The sequence below is a fragment of the Propithecus coquereli genome, unplaced genomic scaffold (assembly GCF_000956105.1).
Source record: "Propithecus coquereli isolate 6110/MARCELLA unplaced genomic scaffold, Pcoq_1.0 Scaffold80, whole genome shotgun sequence".
In the NCBI taxonomy this organism is placed as follows: Eukaryota; Metazoa; Chordata; class Mammalia; order Primates; family Indriidae; genus Propithecus; species Propithecus coquereli.
This window is the reverse complement of record NW_012154174.1, coordinates 6,026,546-6,043,480: the sequence shown is the minus strand read 5'-3', so window position 1 is coordinate 6,043,480 and position 16,935 is coordinate 6,026,546. Positions and strand designations below refer to the sequence as shown.

General features: G+C 48.2%; 1 protein-coding gene across 1 annotated transcript in view; it reads left to right on the top strand.

Moving 5' to 3' along the window:
* Nucleotides 1-14,645: 14,645 nt before the first annotated feature.
* The window catches only part of LOC105825449 (chromosome unknown open reading frame, human C10orf11), a 626,737-nt gene continuing 624,447 nt past the window's right edge, over nt 14,646-16,935 (top strand). The window contains exon 1 of the mRNA XM_012663221.1: nt 14,646-14,699. Coding sequence (XP_012518675.1) covers nt 14,670-14,699 — 30 coding nt within the window. The 5' untranslated portion in view covers nt 14,646-14,669. The remainder of the gene's footprint in view (nt 14,700-16,935) is intronic.

Sequence of the window (16,935 nt, the reverse complement as noted above, 5' to 3'; positions counted from 1 at the left end):
TCAGCCATCCTTGCATCCTTGCAACTTGATGGGCAGTTTTGGCAAATGAGGAACAAGTAGAAGTAAGGGATGGCATAGCAGGAGGGGAGTGTTGGGAAACAGTCTGTTTTCATGATCAAAGGAAATGATGCAGGTGGTTTGACCCTTCCCCTTCCCCTCTTTCTCACTTCTTCCTTCTATGAACTTGGATATAATATCTGGAGCTGTGGTAGCCATCTTGTGACTATGAGGAAAAGTCCACGAGAATAGTGGAGAGAGACTTAATCTTGACATCATTGGGACACTGAGCCATCTGCGGCAATCATCCTCCTCCAAAACTTTTGTTTTGTTAGAAAAATAAAATCACTATTTAAATCAGTGAAGTTTGGGATTTTTATATTTGTGACCAAACATATCCTTGACCTTCCCCTTTAGCAAGTATTATTTCCAATGGTGTTACCACCACTGGAATACCACCACAGTGGTCCTGAAAAGCTTTAGAAATTTATATGAGACATTTGCCTTCAAGTATAGTTTTTGAAATAGCCTCAGAAGCAGACTAATATTCTTACAGGGTGGCTTTGGTATTTTAGACTAGCCAAAAGTCACTTGAAATCAAGTGTGGTAGTACCTTTAACCCTCAATGCTACAGTAAAGTATTGTACAGAGAACATTTAGGTGTTTTTTTTTTTTTTTTTTTTCTTTTGCCGGCTTACCTTTTGATTCCCTTCTTTTTTTTTTGGAAGGCGGGTTTTGTTTCGACTTTTGGAGGTTGGGGGGGCCCCTTCTTCTTTTTCCCCCCCTTGGCGTTTGGGTTTCCCCCATTGGGTTTTCCCCCTTGGTTTTTTGCTTCTCAAAGGGGTGACCAGATGATTGGGGGAGTTTGGAGACCCTTTCCAGCAACAGCAGAGACTGAGAGCCCACAGCAGCAGTGAGCCCAATGCAACGGCATTGACTGTCTAGGAGAGGCAGAAAGGAGAGGACAGTTGCTGCCATGTCCAGTATGATGATGGCAGCCACTCAGGCAGTGGCCTAACTAGACTCTTCTAGTGGCATGACCAAGTGCATCTCTGCTTCCCAGCCACTGTCAGTTCTTCTGTCTTCTCACTGATTCTGTGAATTTTCTGATGTCTTTGTGATAGATTCCTTTTCTGCTTAAATTAGCTAGAGCCAGTTTCTGTCACTCACAACTAACAATATCAAATGATTTGCTAAGCCTGGCTCTTTAGGTGCCTTCTAAACAGACCTGATGGTAGTTACTTCTTAGCTGTGCCTCCGGGCTCCTATGATGGGTACTAATGTGAGATCACAATACCAAATAGCCTGGCTGAATACCAACCTAGCCAGGTAATGATTTCAGCTGAAAAACTGGTCAATTCAGTAAAGAGAATCAGTCATGCCGGAGCTGACTGAGAGAATCATACTTGGTTTTATCAAATGCCTACTGTGTTCTGCACGCTGTTCTAGGTAGCTTTACATTACCTTATTCACCTCTTACCGAAGCCAGGTAAGGAGAGAGTTATTCTGCCCATCTGGTTTGACAGTGTATAGAATTTCTCCCCTTTGCTTCTAGCCCTCTCCTCCTGCAAGCATGGATGGCACTCAATATGTCTGATTAAGGTCTGCAAGGCATCAAAAGGCACTGTCAAGGTTGACCACCTTAGGTAACAATCAACTCTGATTCTTCTTAAGAGTTTAAGTGCCTGGTACCTTGGGGTGCTCAAAAAATGTTTGTGGGATGCAATCAATGGCACAGAAGCACCTCTAGGCTACATTTTCTTGGGAAGGTGGTGGCCTGGAGCATTTGTGGTCTCGGGTGACTATGGGGCTAGCATCAGGGAAGACGTAGAAGGTTATCTCTCCACACTGCCCTGTACATGACCTCGATATTTCATGTCTCTGGGCTCAGTGTTTATTCTTCTTTTCTCTTTCTTTTTCTCTCTAACCCTACATCTGCCCTTCCTTTCCCCATACCTTTTCCAAGCGTGAATTAAGGCACAAATGATGTCATCCTATTTTTATTCCCTGAAGAGTCTACCATGTACATCAATGATATTCAATAAATATCAGTTACATGAATACGTTCTTGAAGATTTTTCTTTCTCAGTCCCCACCTTTGCTAGTGAACTTTCTGTCCTCCGGGGACTCCTACTGCACGGCGTTTCACTTGAAGAGCCAAAGCCCTTGTCATGTATGTTCCCAATCTCCCTGCCCTGCTTCTTCAGAAGCAAAGGGGCCTTTCTGCCACCCACTGGTGAGGACCGGCCCCTTCAGCGGGGATGAGCGGTCTGGGGTGAGAAGTGGCAGCAGTGACCCGAGGAGCTGGCTGATGTGGAGTGGGATCAGCTCTGTCAAAATCCTTCTAAGGTGTCTCCTCCCAGCCCTGCCTTCCCAAACACTGCTTTGATTGGACCCCACATTACCCGAAACCCCCATGGACAACTCATTTTCTACCACAAAGCATTACTTTCCACTGTCCCCGAGGACCAGCCATCCAGCCAGCCTGGGGTCTTCCCCCATGGACCCCTCAGTCCCATCTTTGCTCATGGGGCTCCCTCCTGTACCATCCAGCTCGGGGCTCTGCACCGCCACACCCGGGCCTCTGTCAGAGTAGAACGTGGTGCTTCAGCACGAGGGGGCTCTGGGGTCAGACTGCTTGGTTCCAAAGAACAGCACTTCCACGTTTACTAGGTGCGTGACCTGGGGCAAGGTTCTTAACCGCTCTGAAGTTTCAATTTCCTCTTCTGCAAAATGGATGTAATAACGGTCTCTACCTCCTATGGTCCATGGGTAAATTAAATGAGACAAAGCATGTGCCTGGCACATAGAAAGTGCTCAAAGTGGTCTTTATTATTATTATTATCCCCTTGTGTTCTTTCTTACCTCTGAACCCCTGCAGTGCTGTCTATGCTACTCGTCTGGCACTTAATTATCTACTAATTGATGATATCGTTTATTAGCTTTTTAAATTCTTATTGTTTAACTTTGTGTTTTTGTTTATGTGTGTGTGTTCAACTTTCCAATTAGATCTTAAGCTCCTCCAGGCCTGAACCAGATGCCTTCTTTATATCCTCAACACAGACTAGCAGAGGGCTAAGTAAAAAGCAGGCACTAATTAATGAACACTTATTAAACTGAGTAATAAAACATCCAATGCCTGTATTTTTTTTTTTACAACCAGGATCTCCATTCATCCTTACAACAATCCTATAAGGCATATGCTGTTATTCCCATTTTACAGATGTGGAAACTGACGTTCACAGAGAGGAAATCACTTGCTCAAGTTCCAAAGGTCAAGGCTCTTTACAGCCTCCCAAGAGCCTCCTTTGGCCTTCAGAAATCCTGACAATGCCTCCCTCTCGTGCTCTAATGACCAAAACACACTTTCTCTGCCAACCCAGCTCAGCATCACGGACAGCTCTCACATTCTTTCCATGTGCTCATGGGGGGAGACTTTGGAGACATATCGCTAAGTGGAAAAAGTTGGTTATGAAAGAGCGGGGCATGCACACATCCACAGTAAATGCGTATCGCCTAGAAAGCGGCTGCAACGGCATCTATGGGCCTATTGGTCATCTTAACAGTGGGGTTCTGGGTGATTTTAACTTATTTCTTGCTCACCTGTAATTTTGACTACAAACACTTATTACCTTTATACATAGAGAAAAAAACAATGCAAGTTTTGTTTGCTTACTTTAACAGAGACAACGATGTAGGCCCCCCTGTTGCCTTTTTCTAAAACATGCTCTGGAATCAAGGCAACCTCTTTCCTCTCCCTTCCTCCCTCCCCGCTCTGAGCCAGGTGGGCAGAGACCCATCCCTGGCACTTATTAGTCACAGGTTTGAAATGCAGGGGTGGGTTGGGGAGGGAGCAGTGATTGGTGTGGGGTGGGAATTTGGAGATTCTTTTATGCCCTGCATCTCAGAGGCTGACAGGCTCTTGAGGGGTGGAAATGACTGGTAATTAGTGAACCTTCTCTGCTTCGCACACTAAAGACACACTTCACAGTCTCTGTGACCTCTGCAGCCCGGTGAGGCTTTGTTATGTAGATGCTCTTAATTGGGTGAGTCACTGCAAACAGCTTCCAGAGCGAGCAAACTGTGGGCTGTTTCAGGGAGGCTTCCTACCAGGGGTTCTAACTCAGGAATTAGGGGGGCTGGCAACATGGATCTCCAGGTAACTTCACCCCCACTCCCATAGAGGTGAGAAGTGGTCCCCACAGCTTGGAAGTCAGCGCAGTGAGCATTTAGGGCGTGTTTAGGATGTAGAATGTTAACCTATGGCCTTCATCCTCCTCCTCTTCTCTCTCCCTCTCTCCTCAGTTTATTGATCATCTGTGCTGGGCAAGGCCGGGAATATTTTGAGATATATACTGGGCTCCTTCCATTCAAGGAGCTGACCACCTAGTTGGGAAGTCAGGAACAGAGGTGAATACACATGACACCACCAAACAGCGGGCATCAACGCCAGGCACGTGGAAGAGGCACTAAAATGGTATTTCAGACTCTGGAGCAGTCACTGAAGGCTGGACCATTGGAAAAGCTTGTCCATGGGGCAAGCAGGACTTGGAAAGGGTTTTGGGCAGAGGGATTCCCAGGACGCGGAGACATAGTGAACAAAGGCATCATCGGGTCACTTTCACACCCAAAGTTGTGGCCCCAGCACCCCGAGCTGGGCTCAAACGTCAGAGGCACAGAGTGCAGCGTGGGAACAACTTACAGGGCCTTGAACGTGCTGCTGTTGGTCGACAGAGTCCCATCTGCTGCTTCCTCCAGAGAAGGCACAAAGCATGAAGACTTTTAAAAAGGTATCGTGTCCCAAACAGAACTCATCTTGCACTGCCCCCACCCCAGCCCCTGCATCCAGTATTTCAGTGAATGACACTGTCTTGGCTCCTCCATCCTCTGCTCCCGAGCAGGCATTAAGTTAAGGCAGTTGGGCTGCGATGTCTTTGCAACCATCCCTCCCTTTGCATCCCTACTGCTGCTCTCTCTTCAGGTCCTCACTACACTTCATGGGGGTACGGGGGAGTGGGGTGTGCTTTCAGAGCCTGAGAGGACATTTTCCTGACCCTACTTTCCCCCTCCTCAGCCATCCTCCCCACAACTGTTGGACTGGTTGCTCTAAAACACAAATGTAATTATTTTACTCCCATCGCCCTCAAAGTGAGGCCTTTACCATCTGGCCCCTGCCGACCTCTTTTGCTATCCACATTGTCAAGGTCACCAATGACCCCCATGTTGTCCAGTCCTGTTAATTGCTCAATTCACTTGGCCTTAAGCAGCACTGGACACACTGATCATGCCCTCTTCCTTTCGGTCCTTAACATTTTATTTCTAAAATTTTCAAACTTACGAAAAAAATGTAAAGAATAAGACAATGAGTGCCCAATACCCTTCACCTAGACTCACCAGCTAGTAACGCTTTGCCACATCGGTTTTCTCTCTCTCTCTCTCTCTCTCTCTCTCTCTCTCTCTCTCACACACACACACACACACACACACACACACATACACACACACACACACACACAAACACACTTTTTTGGTACCATTTGAAAGCTGTGGGCATCTGGATGCCTACCTCTAATTTCTTCAGCTCACATTTCCTAAGGAAAAGGATATTCTCTTATGAAACCACAGTACAATTAGCACAACTCAGAAAAGTAATATTAATTCAATATCGTCGGTAATATCATCAAACAGTTCACATTTAAGTGTTCCCAATTGTCCCTAACATGCCTTTTTAGCTGCCAACCCCTTACCCCCAGCCCAGTTCTAGTGTCCAATAAAGGAGCATGCTTTGTACTTGGCTGTCATGTCTCCTTAGTCCATTTTTATCTAGAACAGTCCTCCCAGCCCTTTTTTCTTTCATGATACTGACGGTTTCATCAGTCTGGCCCAGTTGTCTTATAAAATATCCCACTTTCTGGATTCGTCTGTTTGCTCATGAGTGGGTTCTAGTTAAACACTGTTGGCAAGAATAGCACGCAGGTGGTGTGTACTGCCCATCGAATCACGTCGGAGGGCCATGATGCCAGGGTGTATCGCTCTTGGAGGTGCTAAGTCTGAGCTCTGAGTTAGGGCTGCGACTGTGAGATCTCCCCACTGCAAAGGTACACTCTCCCCTTGTCATTTATAGGCTACCTGTGGGGCGATGCTTTGAGACCACGTGCATGTCCTATTCACTCCGTGCTTTCAACACCTCCCGATGATCTGTGGCTGAATGGGTCATTGCATTGGGAACCCATCTTTTTTGATCACTTTCTTTTCTTGGCCTCCAGGCCCTAGCATGCCTGTGGTTCTTCCTTACCTCTCCAGTGGCCCTACCTCAGTCTCTTTGTGGTTCCTCCATTATCCTTGACCTCTAACCGTCGGAGTGCTCTGGGCCCAATCTTCAGGTCTTTCTCGTCCCGTCTTCTGGCATTATATGCAATCTAAAAGCTGAGGACTCCCCAGATTTCCAACTCTAGTCCAGACCTGTTTTCTGAGCTCCAGCTTCCTCCTCAACATCTCCACCTGTAGGCCTGAAAGTCATCTCAAACTTACCAGGTCCAAAAATGACCCCCTGAGCCCCTCCACCCCCCAATTTTCTCATCCATCTCCATATGACAACATCATCCTTCCAGTGGCTCAGGCTAAAACCTTGTAGTTATGCTTGCTTGACTCCTGTGTTTCTCACGCTTTCCATGTCCACTTCTTCAGAAAAATTTGTTGGTGCCATCTTTAAAATATATCCAGGTGCTGTTCACTGTCTGCAGGATTCCCATGACAACCTGCTGTCTGGGCTCCCCGCTTCTGTCCTTCCTTCTCCATGGTCTGTTCTCAGCACAGCAGCCAAAGCAGTCTTTACAAAGTGCGAGTCAGATCACGCCCATCTTCTGCTCTAGACTCCCCGTCTCACTGGAGTACAAACCCAAGTCCTAATCTCAGCCTGTCCAGGCCTACATGATCTGCCCTCCATCCCTCAACCTGTGCTTCATTTACCATTACTGTCCCCCTCACTCACTCCGGCCACTCTGATATGGCCTGATTTGCCAGGCACCCTCCTGCCTCAGGGCTTTTGCACTTGCTGTTCCCCTGGCTGGCAACATTTCCCCCCTAGATGTCCACTTGTCTTCTCTCACTTCCTGCAGGTCTCAGCTTCAATGTCACTTTCTCAGTGGGGCATTCCCTGATCACCCTAACTACCCTGGCACTTCTGTCTCCCTTCCCTGCTGTGTTAATCTCCATAGCACTCATCATCACTGGACACACACTGTATTCACTTGTTTATTATCTATCCCCTCACTGAAAGTAAGCTCCACAAGGGTAGAAACTTTGTTCTTTTACTGCTGTGATCCCAGATTTTAGATTTGTGTCAGGCACGCAGTAGGTGCTCAACAAATATTTTTTGAATGAATGAATTGACTAAATGAATTTCTAGTGCCTCAGCCTAAGATATTATATAGACTCTCTTGGGGTCTGAGGAAGTACTGACAGTCTAAAAATGTCTGCCTTCTCTTCCACCAGTAGCTGTTTCAGTGAGACGGGAGACCAGGGTGTGCCCAGGAATGGGTTGCAGGGTTCAGACCATAGCATGAGATGGAACACATGGATCCAAGGCTGGCATGTGTCTCATGTGTCTGTGCACTTACACGTATGTTTGTGTGCTTCCGTGTGTCTGCGAGAGTCTGTGCCAGTGCAGTCATGTGTAAGGGCTAGTAATCCTTTGGTTTCCCTCTCCAAGAAAAACTGCATATGCTTTTTTGGACTGTAGAACCTCTCTGTGTCCGTGAATGACTCTGCTTCCAGCTGCTGCATGTCGAGGCCTTAGCCCACCTGTGATTCGGAGCTGAGGAGCAGATCAAAGCCAGGTGCAGCTGTACGGGGATACTCCTCTTTCTGGCTGGGTGACACTTTGCCCTTGGAAGCACTTGAGTTCAAGTTCACCACTCAAGCATAAGCAAAGTGACAACATGTGACCAAGAGAATGTGTTTGCTGTTCTCCCTGCCTGGAAAACCCTTATCCCAGGGCTTCCCATGGCTAGCTCCAGCACATGATTCAGGCTTCGGCTCGAATGTTGCTCCCCTGAGAGAGGCCTTCCCAGAACATTCCACAGCTGTCTGAGGATGTGTAGTTTGTGCACCACAAAAGCATTGTGAAGAGGGAGGTGAGTGCAGCCAACATCTGGCCCATGCTCTGCTCCTCAAGCATTTCATAAAAGAAAGGCTCTGAAGTGTAGGCAGAGACCGTGGACACTGTACCTAAATTAGCAGCCTCTACCTCCCATACTTTCTCTCACATTACCCACTTTTGACTTCATAGCATGTATCAGTGCTACCTGAAATGATGTATTTTTTATACTTAAAATTGTATGATTTATCTACTTGCTACCCGTCTCCTGCCACGACAATGTAGACCTCACAGAAGCAAGGACTGTGTCTGCCTTTTTCCTGCTGTTCCCCCAGTGCCTGACACATAGCAGGTGCTCAATAAACGTCTACTAGCGAGTGGATTCTCTTTCTTTTTATTTCATATTTTTTATTGATACATAATAGATATATACTTTTGGGGGGGTACATGTGATAATTTAATACATTCATATAATTTGTAAGGATCAAATCAATGTAACTGGAATATCTACCGTCTTAAATATTTGTCTTTTCTTTATGCTAGAAACATTAGAATTATTTTATTCTGTTTTGAAATATACAAAAGATTTGGGGAGATGTGCATACTTACTTGCATTTTTATTTTAGTGATCAAAAATCTCCTTAGATCAGCCAGTTTGTATTTGAGGAAACTGAGGACCTTCGGAGTGAATGGATTCATCCATGGGCACCCAACGAGTTAGTAGCAAAGCTGGGTCTTGAACCCCAAACTCCTAGGCCAGGGCGCCAGCCACCATAACGCATGACCAGGGTCAGCCTTCATCTGGCCCTCAGCCTCTGGCGCTGGTGGTGCCAGGTGCATTGACACTAGCTTTGCCCCTCGCTCACAGCTGCAGAGAGAGCCCAGGCTCCTCTTGGAGAAGTGGGAAGAGACTCGGGATGAATACTGGTAAATCACACCAGAACCCTCGTGTGTGCATTATTATTGCCTCCCCCATACATTCTAAAACAATCCTTGTAAATAATTATAAAAACAAATCTCAGTGACAAATTTTTATTTTATTTTATTTCCAGGGACACATTTATTCATCATAATCTCTTCGGGGGTAGGACAAATCGGAGCACTGGGTAGTGAATACAATTTGCAAATAGGCAATATAAGTAGAGAGAAAATTAATATGTATTCCTCGGCGCTGTAAAAGGAGAGGAAGAACATTAATAGCCATTTCCTTGCAGATATAACTTTGAAAATGTTATTTCTGATCCATCAGCGTGGGGCTCCACATAAGGAAAATGGTTACAACGTGACAAGAAGCGCTTAGATGTGAAATGGCATCTTTCATGTGCTCCTCCCAGCCTCCTCATCCTGTTTTTAGTGGGACATGGGGAGAGTCCTGTTTTCTTTTCTGGTCTGGGGTCACCTGCTGATTTGCTGGGTGACCTTGGGCAAGTCCCTTCCACTCTCTAGGCCTCAGTTTCCCCAATCAGTAGTTGGAGTAGATGATTTCTAAAGCAGTGAGTTTTGGATGATTCTTAGTCATCAACTTTGGGGGGTATCTGAGAAAAATATAGAAACTAGGGCACCAGCTTACTGAACCAACTGCCAAGTTCCATATATTTTAATTGAGGGTGGGGAGAGCCCTTCTCTCCCACTTCCAAGCAGCAGAACCTCTCCAAGTCAAGTTGGGATTCCGGAAGGGTGCCCCCAGTGGAAATATACAGTAGGGTGGGCTCTCTATGGACCCCCTTCTCCCACTCAGAGATGACTTGCCTCCTGAGCTCAGCCGGGGACTTGGAGTTTTCTGCAAGTTCCAGGCAAATGGGAAATAAGATTTGTCTCTCATTGCTGTTTACAGGGTTTGTTAAAATAATGCTAAGAGATTAGCAGATAGTTTTAATTCTCTTTTTCCTGCCCCTTCCACGCCAATCTCCTCTTTTCTTATTTTTAATTACAAAAGTAGCATATACATGTTGCACAAATCACAGAAGAAACGGAGTGAAAAGCAGAAGCCCCTTTCCCACTCCCAGCTCCCCAAACCCACGCCCTTCTCCACTCCCAGCTGATGTTTGCATTTTAATAGAGAAACAATGACAAAACCTGTTAAAACCCCAAAAGAAGAAAAGCTGGAGGCACTGAGAATTAATGGTAGTAATAATTATTATAATAGTAAGTAATAAATTCACATTTGTGGAATGAATACTCATGCTAGATACCGTGATGGTATTTAATATGCGTTTCAAACAATTCAATTTGTTTCTATTGAGAGACATTGGAGGGACCTGAGTACAGATCATCCTTAATCCCCTCACATGCGTACAAAGACTCTGGAAAGGGCCCTGGAAACCTCTTCTCTTTGTTGCACTTCTTAAACTCTCTCCTTCAGCCGAAAGGAGGCCGCTTCAGCAACAAAGAGCGTTTCATATGTACACATCCAACTTTTTTTATTTTTTGAAATCTGAAGGTGGTGAGTCTGAACGAGGGGCTGGGTATGATTAATTACAGCAACCACCTTAACCTGCCCAGAGGCTGGGCCGGGAAGAAACGAGGCCAGGCTGGAGAGAAATTCAGCTGAGGCCTGGCAGGAATGCTAACACACCGTCGTCCACCCGTCCTGCTCTTCTCTCAGCTGCTCGTAAATAGAGATGGAAGATTTAAGGAATCAGTTCCTGTTTCACTGGTTCTGGCCGACCCCAGAATCAACTCCCTTCATTGGAAATAAACAGGATCTTCCTTTTTGTCCCCAGGAATGTGATGGAGGAAGGACTCTATGCAAAGGGCCGCTTCTGCCAAAGAATAATAACAACAACAATGATGACAGTAGGGATAAAATATTGCCCTCTTCATCGAGGGTGGAAGGGGAAGGTCCAGTTGTGTGTGTTGAACCTCCTCGCTCTCTGCGTGCCCCTCTTACAGCTCCAGAATTCACAGGCCCAGGATGTTCAGCCTAGGTCTGATTTGAACTTTCTGTTTTGTGGTCCTCCTGAGTGCACTTGTACAAACTGGGCGACATGCTTCGATTGTGGGTTTGGAAAATAGGATCACAATGACAGCATTTCTTGCCGACACAGCACCGCAAATGTCTGAGTGCAAGTCTGACCGTCTCTGCTGAAGGGTGTGTTTCGGTCATGTCCATCCCTAGTGCCTAGCACGGGCAGAGGGGCTGTGGAGTACGGTGGGCAGCATAGGGGATGCTTGCAGCTCACTTCCCATCGGTCACGGAGTGGGGTGAGGGGACCAAGGAAGAACCTGGGTGAAGGCATGAGCCCTCCTCGTCCCTCAGTGCTCCTGGGGTAGGGGCAGGAAGAGCTGCGCTCAAGATGAAGCCCCCACAAGACCTGTCTCCTGTGCTCCTTCTTGTAAACTCCTGTGTTCCAAAGGAATTATTTGTCTACCTCCTGGGTCAGCCGATCTCAGTGCTCCTTTGCTCTCTCCCCTCCCTGAGGGACAGCTAGCCGCATTACCTGAAGAACTTTACTTATACTATTTCTGTTCAATTTTCCTTTTTGTTCAAGAAGGTGACCAGGAGGTAGACAGATTCCTCCTCCCCACTTTCGGTCTTCCTTGGTCCAAGGGCACGGATTCTTTTTCTCCATCTCCTGTTTCCCTTCTTTCCTTTCCCCCTTCCCTCTCCTTGTCCTTCTCGTCCTTTCCCCTGCTACTCCTTATTCTCCTGTTCTGAAGACTAATTTCAAAAGCTGGGGGCAGTAAGGAGAGGCAAATCCAGTCTCTTTCTGCTGGAGTCTTCCCCCAACCACATTCAGGAGATTACTACTGCTACAGTCTGGGGGTTTGTATTCCCCCTGCCCCTAGTTCATGTGTTGGAATTCTAGCCCCCACGGTGATGTATTAGGAGGTGGGGCCTTTGGGAGGTGATTCGAGCATGAGAGTGGAGCCCTCATAAATGGGATTAGTGCTTTTATAAAAAAGGCCCTAGGGAGCTAGCTCGCCCCTTCTGCCATGTGAGGACACAGCGAGAAGACAGTTGTCTGTGAACCAGGCCCTCACCACACAACAAATCACCACTGCCTTGCTCTTGGCAGCCTACAGAACTGTGAAAAAGAAATTTCTATTGTTTATAAGCCACCCAGTTTATGGCATTTTGTTATAGCAGCCCAAACAGACTAAGACAAATACTCTGCTCAAGAACATTCAATAGCTCCCTATTGTTATCAGTTTACATTTCTAACACTAAAGCCCACCTCAATCTGAGCTATTCTGAACTTTATTTCTTTGTGATTTCTCCATATAATCAATTGGCCTTCTTGATGTGCTCACTGAGTAGAGATGGGAGGGAGTGGGGAGGCATTTCCAGGCAAACTAACAGCTCTTATAAAGCCAAGCAGAGGATGGGAGAAGTGGGAGAAGAGGAGAGGAAGTAGAGGAGGCTGGACTGGTAAGGACTGATGGGATTATAAATGATCTTGAGGAACATACTAGAGATTTTGGACTGTATTATTAGTCGATTGGGAGCCATTGAAAGATTTTAGGTAGGGTCAAACTGGGCTTTTATAATGGTCACCTTGGGGATATGTGGAGGAGTTAACAGTTGTGGGGGGTCTAGAAAGGGGGAGAAGATCCCTGCCCACTTGGGTGTCATTGGTAGATAGTGCCTGCAGAACAGCCTATGCTCGGAAGACACAGCCGTGCATGGAGGCAGGGGCATGGATGAGATGACCTCCAGGAACCCCCTTCTGGTGGCGGAAGGGAGGTAATTCTCCAGTTTCATCTTTGAGTAGGTTTGGGCTTGCTTCCACGAGTCCTCTTCTATCAGTTGAAGCCCTTCTAGGAAGGCTGAGGTGAAAGGTGGCTGGGGAGGGCAGAGTATCATGACTGTCTGGGAAGTGGCCCAGGCCCACTTCCTCCTTTTCAGGCAGGAAAGGCCAACAAAAGTGGACAATGGAGGAGCGAGGGTGCGTCCAGCAGAGAAGGAGGGAGGAGGCGGGGGAGCTGGTCCTTGGGGCAGCCGGCCTTGGCAGGTTCCCTTTGATCCCCTTATCTCTAGAGGATAGGCTTTCTTTTTTGGCCTGCAGGACCTTTTGTTGCAGCATTTCCTGGAACCCCTCAAAGTAAACACAGTCAAGTCTGCATTCTTACAGCCCCACTCTGCTGAATCCGCTCCTCCCAGCCGAGAGAGGGACAGGCGATCAACCAGGCGATCAACCGATTTGTGGACACCAAGGGCCTACCTAGCAATGGGTTAGGACCAGGGCTATCTGAGAGACAATGATGATAAGCATAAAATGCTTAACCACAGTCATAATTGTCATCATCATCAGCACAACCAGTGGCTTCTAAGTGCTGTTTAGACACAGGGGACGATGAAATCAAAAGCCCTGCGAACATCCCCCTCCATGGAGGTGGGGAGCTACAATGATCACTAGGCCCACTGAGTTGAGGCACCTGCAATGTGTGTGAGACCAGGAGTCTGGCATGTTAGGACTCAATTTCCCCTTCTCTATTTGATTGTTGCCTATACCCGCTGGAATGAAGGGAGCAGGGCGGAGAGGCCAGTTAAGGTTGGGCTGGCTCTTAGCCACAATGGGGAGTGAGTGATGACAACCATTTGGTAGCAGCTTGGCGCATCCTGGGGGTGGAGGTGGGAAGGCAAGAATAGGCAGGGAGAGAACTCAGATCCTTCCAGAGAAGAACAGGCATGAGCGTAGGGAGTTACCTGCCCACTGGGCCTGAGTTCATCCAGACAGAGTTAGCAATGGCCACCCACCTCTTACTTCCAGATGGGGGTGGGGGGTGTGGGTAGTGACTGACTCCACTGGTGACTTTAAGTATCACAAATGTCTTTTCCCTCTGAGGAGGGGGAGCATACAGAAGCCTGAAATTTGGGGACACCATCCAATTCTACTTCCACATAGTTTATTACTGTTAACTCCTGGAGGCCACATGGAGAGGGTGGGGGGCGCTTAGCCAAGGCAGCACTTTATTTATAGAGAAATCCAACTCCCCCCACCTTCCCCTCTGCAAATGGAAACCCAGCTCCCCCCGGAGTCTTTTCTGACTCCCCCCCTCCCCACCAAAGCTGGGTAGGGCAGTTCGGGCCAAGAGGCCCATCTTCCCGGCAGTTAAGGGCAAGTTATGTAACCCGGATTGCGAAATTTAGGAAAGGCCCGGCTCTCCTAAATGGCAGGGCTACACCAGGGCTAACGGCTTAGATGGGGCGCCGCATAGGAATCCCCCCTCCCAAGCCTGGCCCCGATGAACGCAATAAAGTTCTGGGCATGGCGTTGTGGAGGACCCCTCCTGGGGCGAACGGGCGCTGGGACGCCCGGCGTGGGTAGGGGGAGCTCAGGAGTGAAGGAGTCACGGGGCGCGGCGTGCTGGGGCCACCTGTGGCAGCTCGCGGCGCGGGTGGTCCGGGCTCACCTGCTCGGGCCGGGCCGGGCGAGGGCGAGGGCGGGGGCGGGGGCGGCGCGCAGCTGAACCGAGGTCCGAGCAGCCGGCCCGCGCCTGGGGCTTCCGCCAGGTCAGCTGACCGCCCAGTGCGGAACTGCGCGCCCGGCTCGCGCGCCCCGCCGCCGCCCGGCGCCCAGTGCCCAGCGCCCAGTGCCCAGCGCCGCGCTCCCGCCCCGTCCTGGCCGCCATGGCCGGGCCCGTGGTCAGTGGAACTCAAGTAAGTCCGCCCCAGCCAGTCCAGCCCCGCCCCGGGCACAGCGTGCGGGGGAGGGACGGCGTGGGCTGCGTCTGCAGGTGGTGAGTGGCAGGTGCCCGGGCTTGCCCTAGTTTGGTGAGGACAGAGCCCGTTTAGGGCCTGGCACACCTCTTGGCTGTGTGGGCGGAAGACCCCCAGGTCTCTCCGTCCCCTCCACTTCCCTCTGTCCGGAGCCCTTCACGGAGCAGGACCAGCCGGGGAACTTCTTCATTGGGCTTTTGGGGGCCCACAGAAAATGTTTTAATTTCTTTCGTAATCCGGATTTAAAAAGAACTTTTCGTTAAAACGTTTCCGTATATAACATTAATATAGTTGTCTTTATGCCAGTGCAGTTTTAAAATATAAATTTATTTATCAATGAAGGAAGGGAACCGTGAAGGCAGAAGTGCCTAGGGCCACCAAAGTCACAGTGTATCCCTGGGGGGAGGGTGGTGGTGGGCTCTGCCTTGACCGCAGGCTCCTTACCCACGGCTGGTGGAGGGCCACTGTCTCCACAGCTTTATTTCCACATCTGATTTCTTAGCTTTTAGAGAAATATAAACCTATACCTAGAAGGTATAAAACCTTGTAAAAGATTAAGTGGTTCTGGACTCTGCTATATTCATGACTTTGCACAGACTATACCATGCTTTGGGTGTGACTCTAAGAAAAACAAATGGAAGCACTAAATAGAAAAATATGGTCATTTGTCCTCTTGAACTCATATTGCTGTTACATTGTTCCCTTGCTGGTTCGATAGTAAACTCACATGAAAGTAATCTCTGTCGCCCAGGTTGGACTACAGTGGCACAGTCATAGCTCACTGCAGCCTCGAACTCCGGGGCTCAAGTTATCCTCCCAGTAGCTGGGACTACAGGCACTTGCCACCATGCCTGGCTAATTTTCCTTATTTTTTTAGAGACTGGTCTCACTATGTTGACCAGGCTAGTCTTGAACTCCTGGCCCTCGCACCTCAGCCTCCTGAGTCATTGAGATTACAGGCATGAGCCACTGTGCCGCCTGCACTTGATTTCTTGAACAGGTGTCTGTAGGGAATGGCAACACTCCGATTTCCATCCTGGGTGATAGACATCCAGTTTCACGTGCTTTCAGCCCTATAGTGAAGCCTCAGGTGTTTTTAGTCATTGCTGGAGGGATGAACTCAGCCACACTGGGACCAGGTGTCTTACCTGCTGGAAAAGCCAAGTGTCTATCTTTAACCTCTTCTCTCTGATTAAGCCAACCCTCCTACTTCCTACTTTTTCCTGCACACCCTGGAGAAACAGTTCAGAGTTTTTCAAGCTCTCCCCTTGGATTGCCTAAGGCAGGTAATGTCAGGTGCAATTGGATTTTGAGATTACTTTGGGCTAAAGGGAATGATTCCCCCTTAGAGGAGGTTCTAGGGGTTTTATAACTCCTACAGATACAATGAGGGCAAACTGTGCATCCCATCAAACTATCCACTGCCTGTTTCTTTTCCAGAGTCCTGTCATTTCATCAGTTATACATACTTATTGAGTGCCTACTATGTACCAGGCACTGTGCCTTGTGTTGGAAATTAGCCCTTCCATTGTCTCTCTGTACCTGCCATTTAACAGAATTTTGTTGCCTGGGAATACTGGCTCTGTCCTTAGAGCCTGTGAGGAGAGAGCTAGAAGGTCCAGAGTTCAGACATGAGTGGGCCAGGGAGGTACTAGCCTTTGGGAAAGGTTAAAAATGATGACTGTTGGGCTGAGTATGGTGGCTCATGCCTGTAATCCTAGCACTTTGGGAGGCTGAGGCCGGAGGATCGCTTGAGCCCAGAAATTTGGCACCAGCCTGGGCAATGTAGTGAGATCCCATCTTTTAGAAACAAAATTAGTCAGGCATGGTGGTGTACACCTGTAGTCCCAGCTACTTGGGAGACTGAGGCAGGAGGATGGCCTGAGCCCAGGTGTTTGAGGTTGTAGTGAGCTATGATTATGCTACTCCACTCCAGCTCTGGGTGACAGAGTAAGACCCTGCCTCTAAAAAAATATATATATATATAAAAGACTCACCAGGGAAAAGGGGCTTCTGGTAGTTAACATGATGGCCTAGAGGGAGGGTCTGGATGAGAGTATCTCTGCCCTCTCTTGGAATATCTGCTGAAGAAGGAGGGTCTCCTCCACCCGCCAGACCCAAAGTCTCTGTATTTTCAGATCCAACATTTTCTGAATGTAGCTTCTTCCATGTTCAT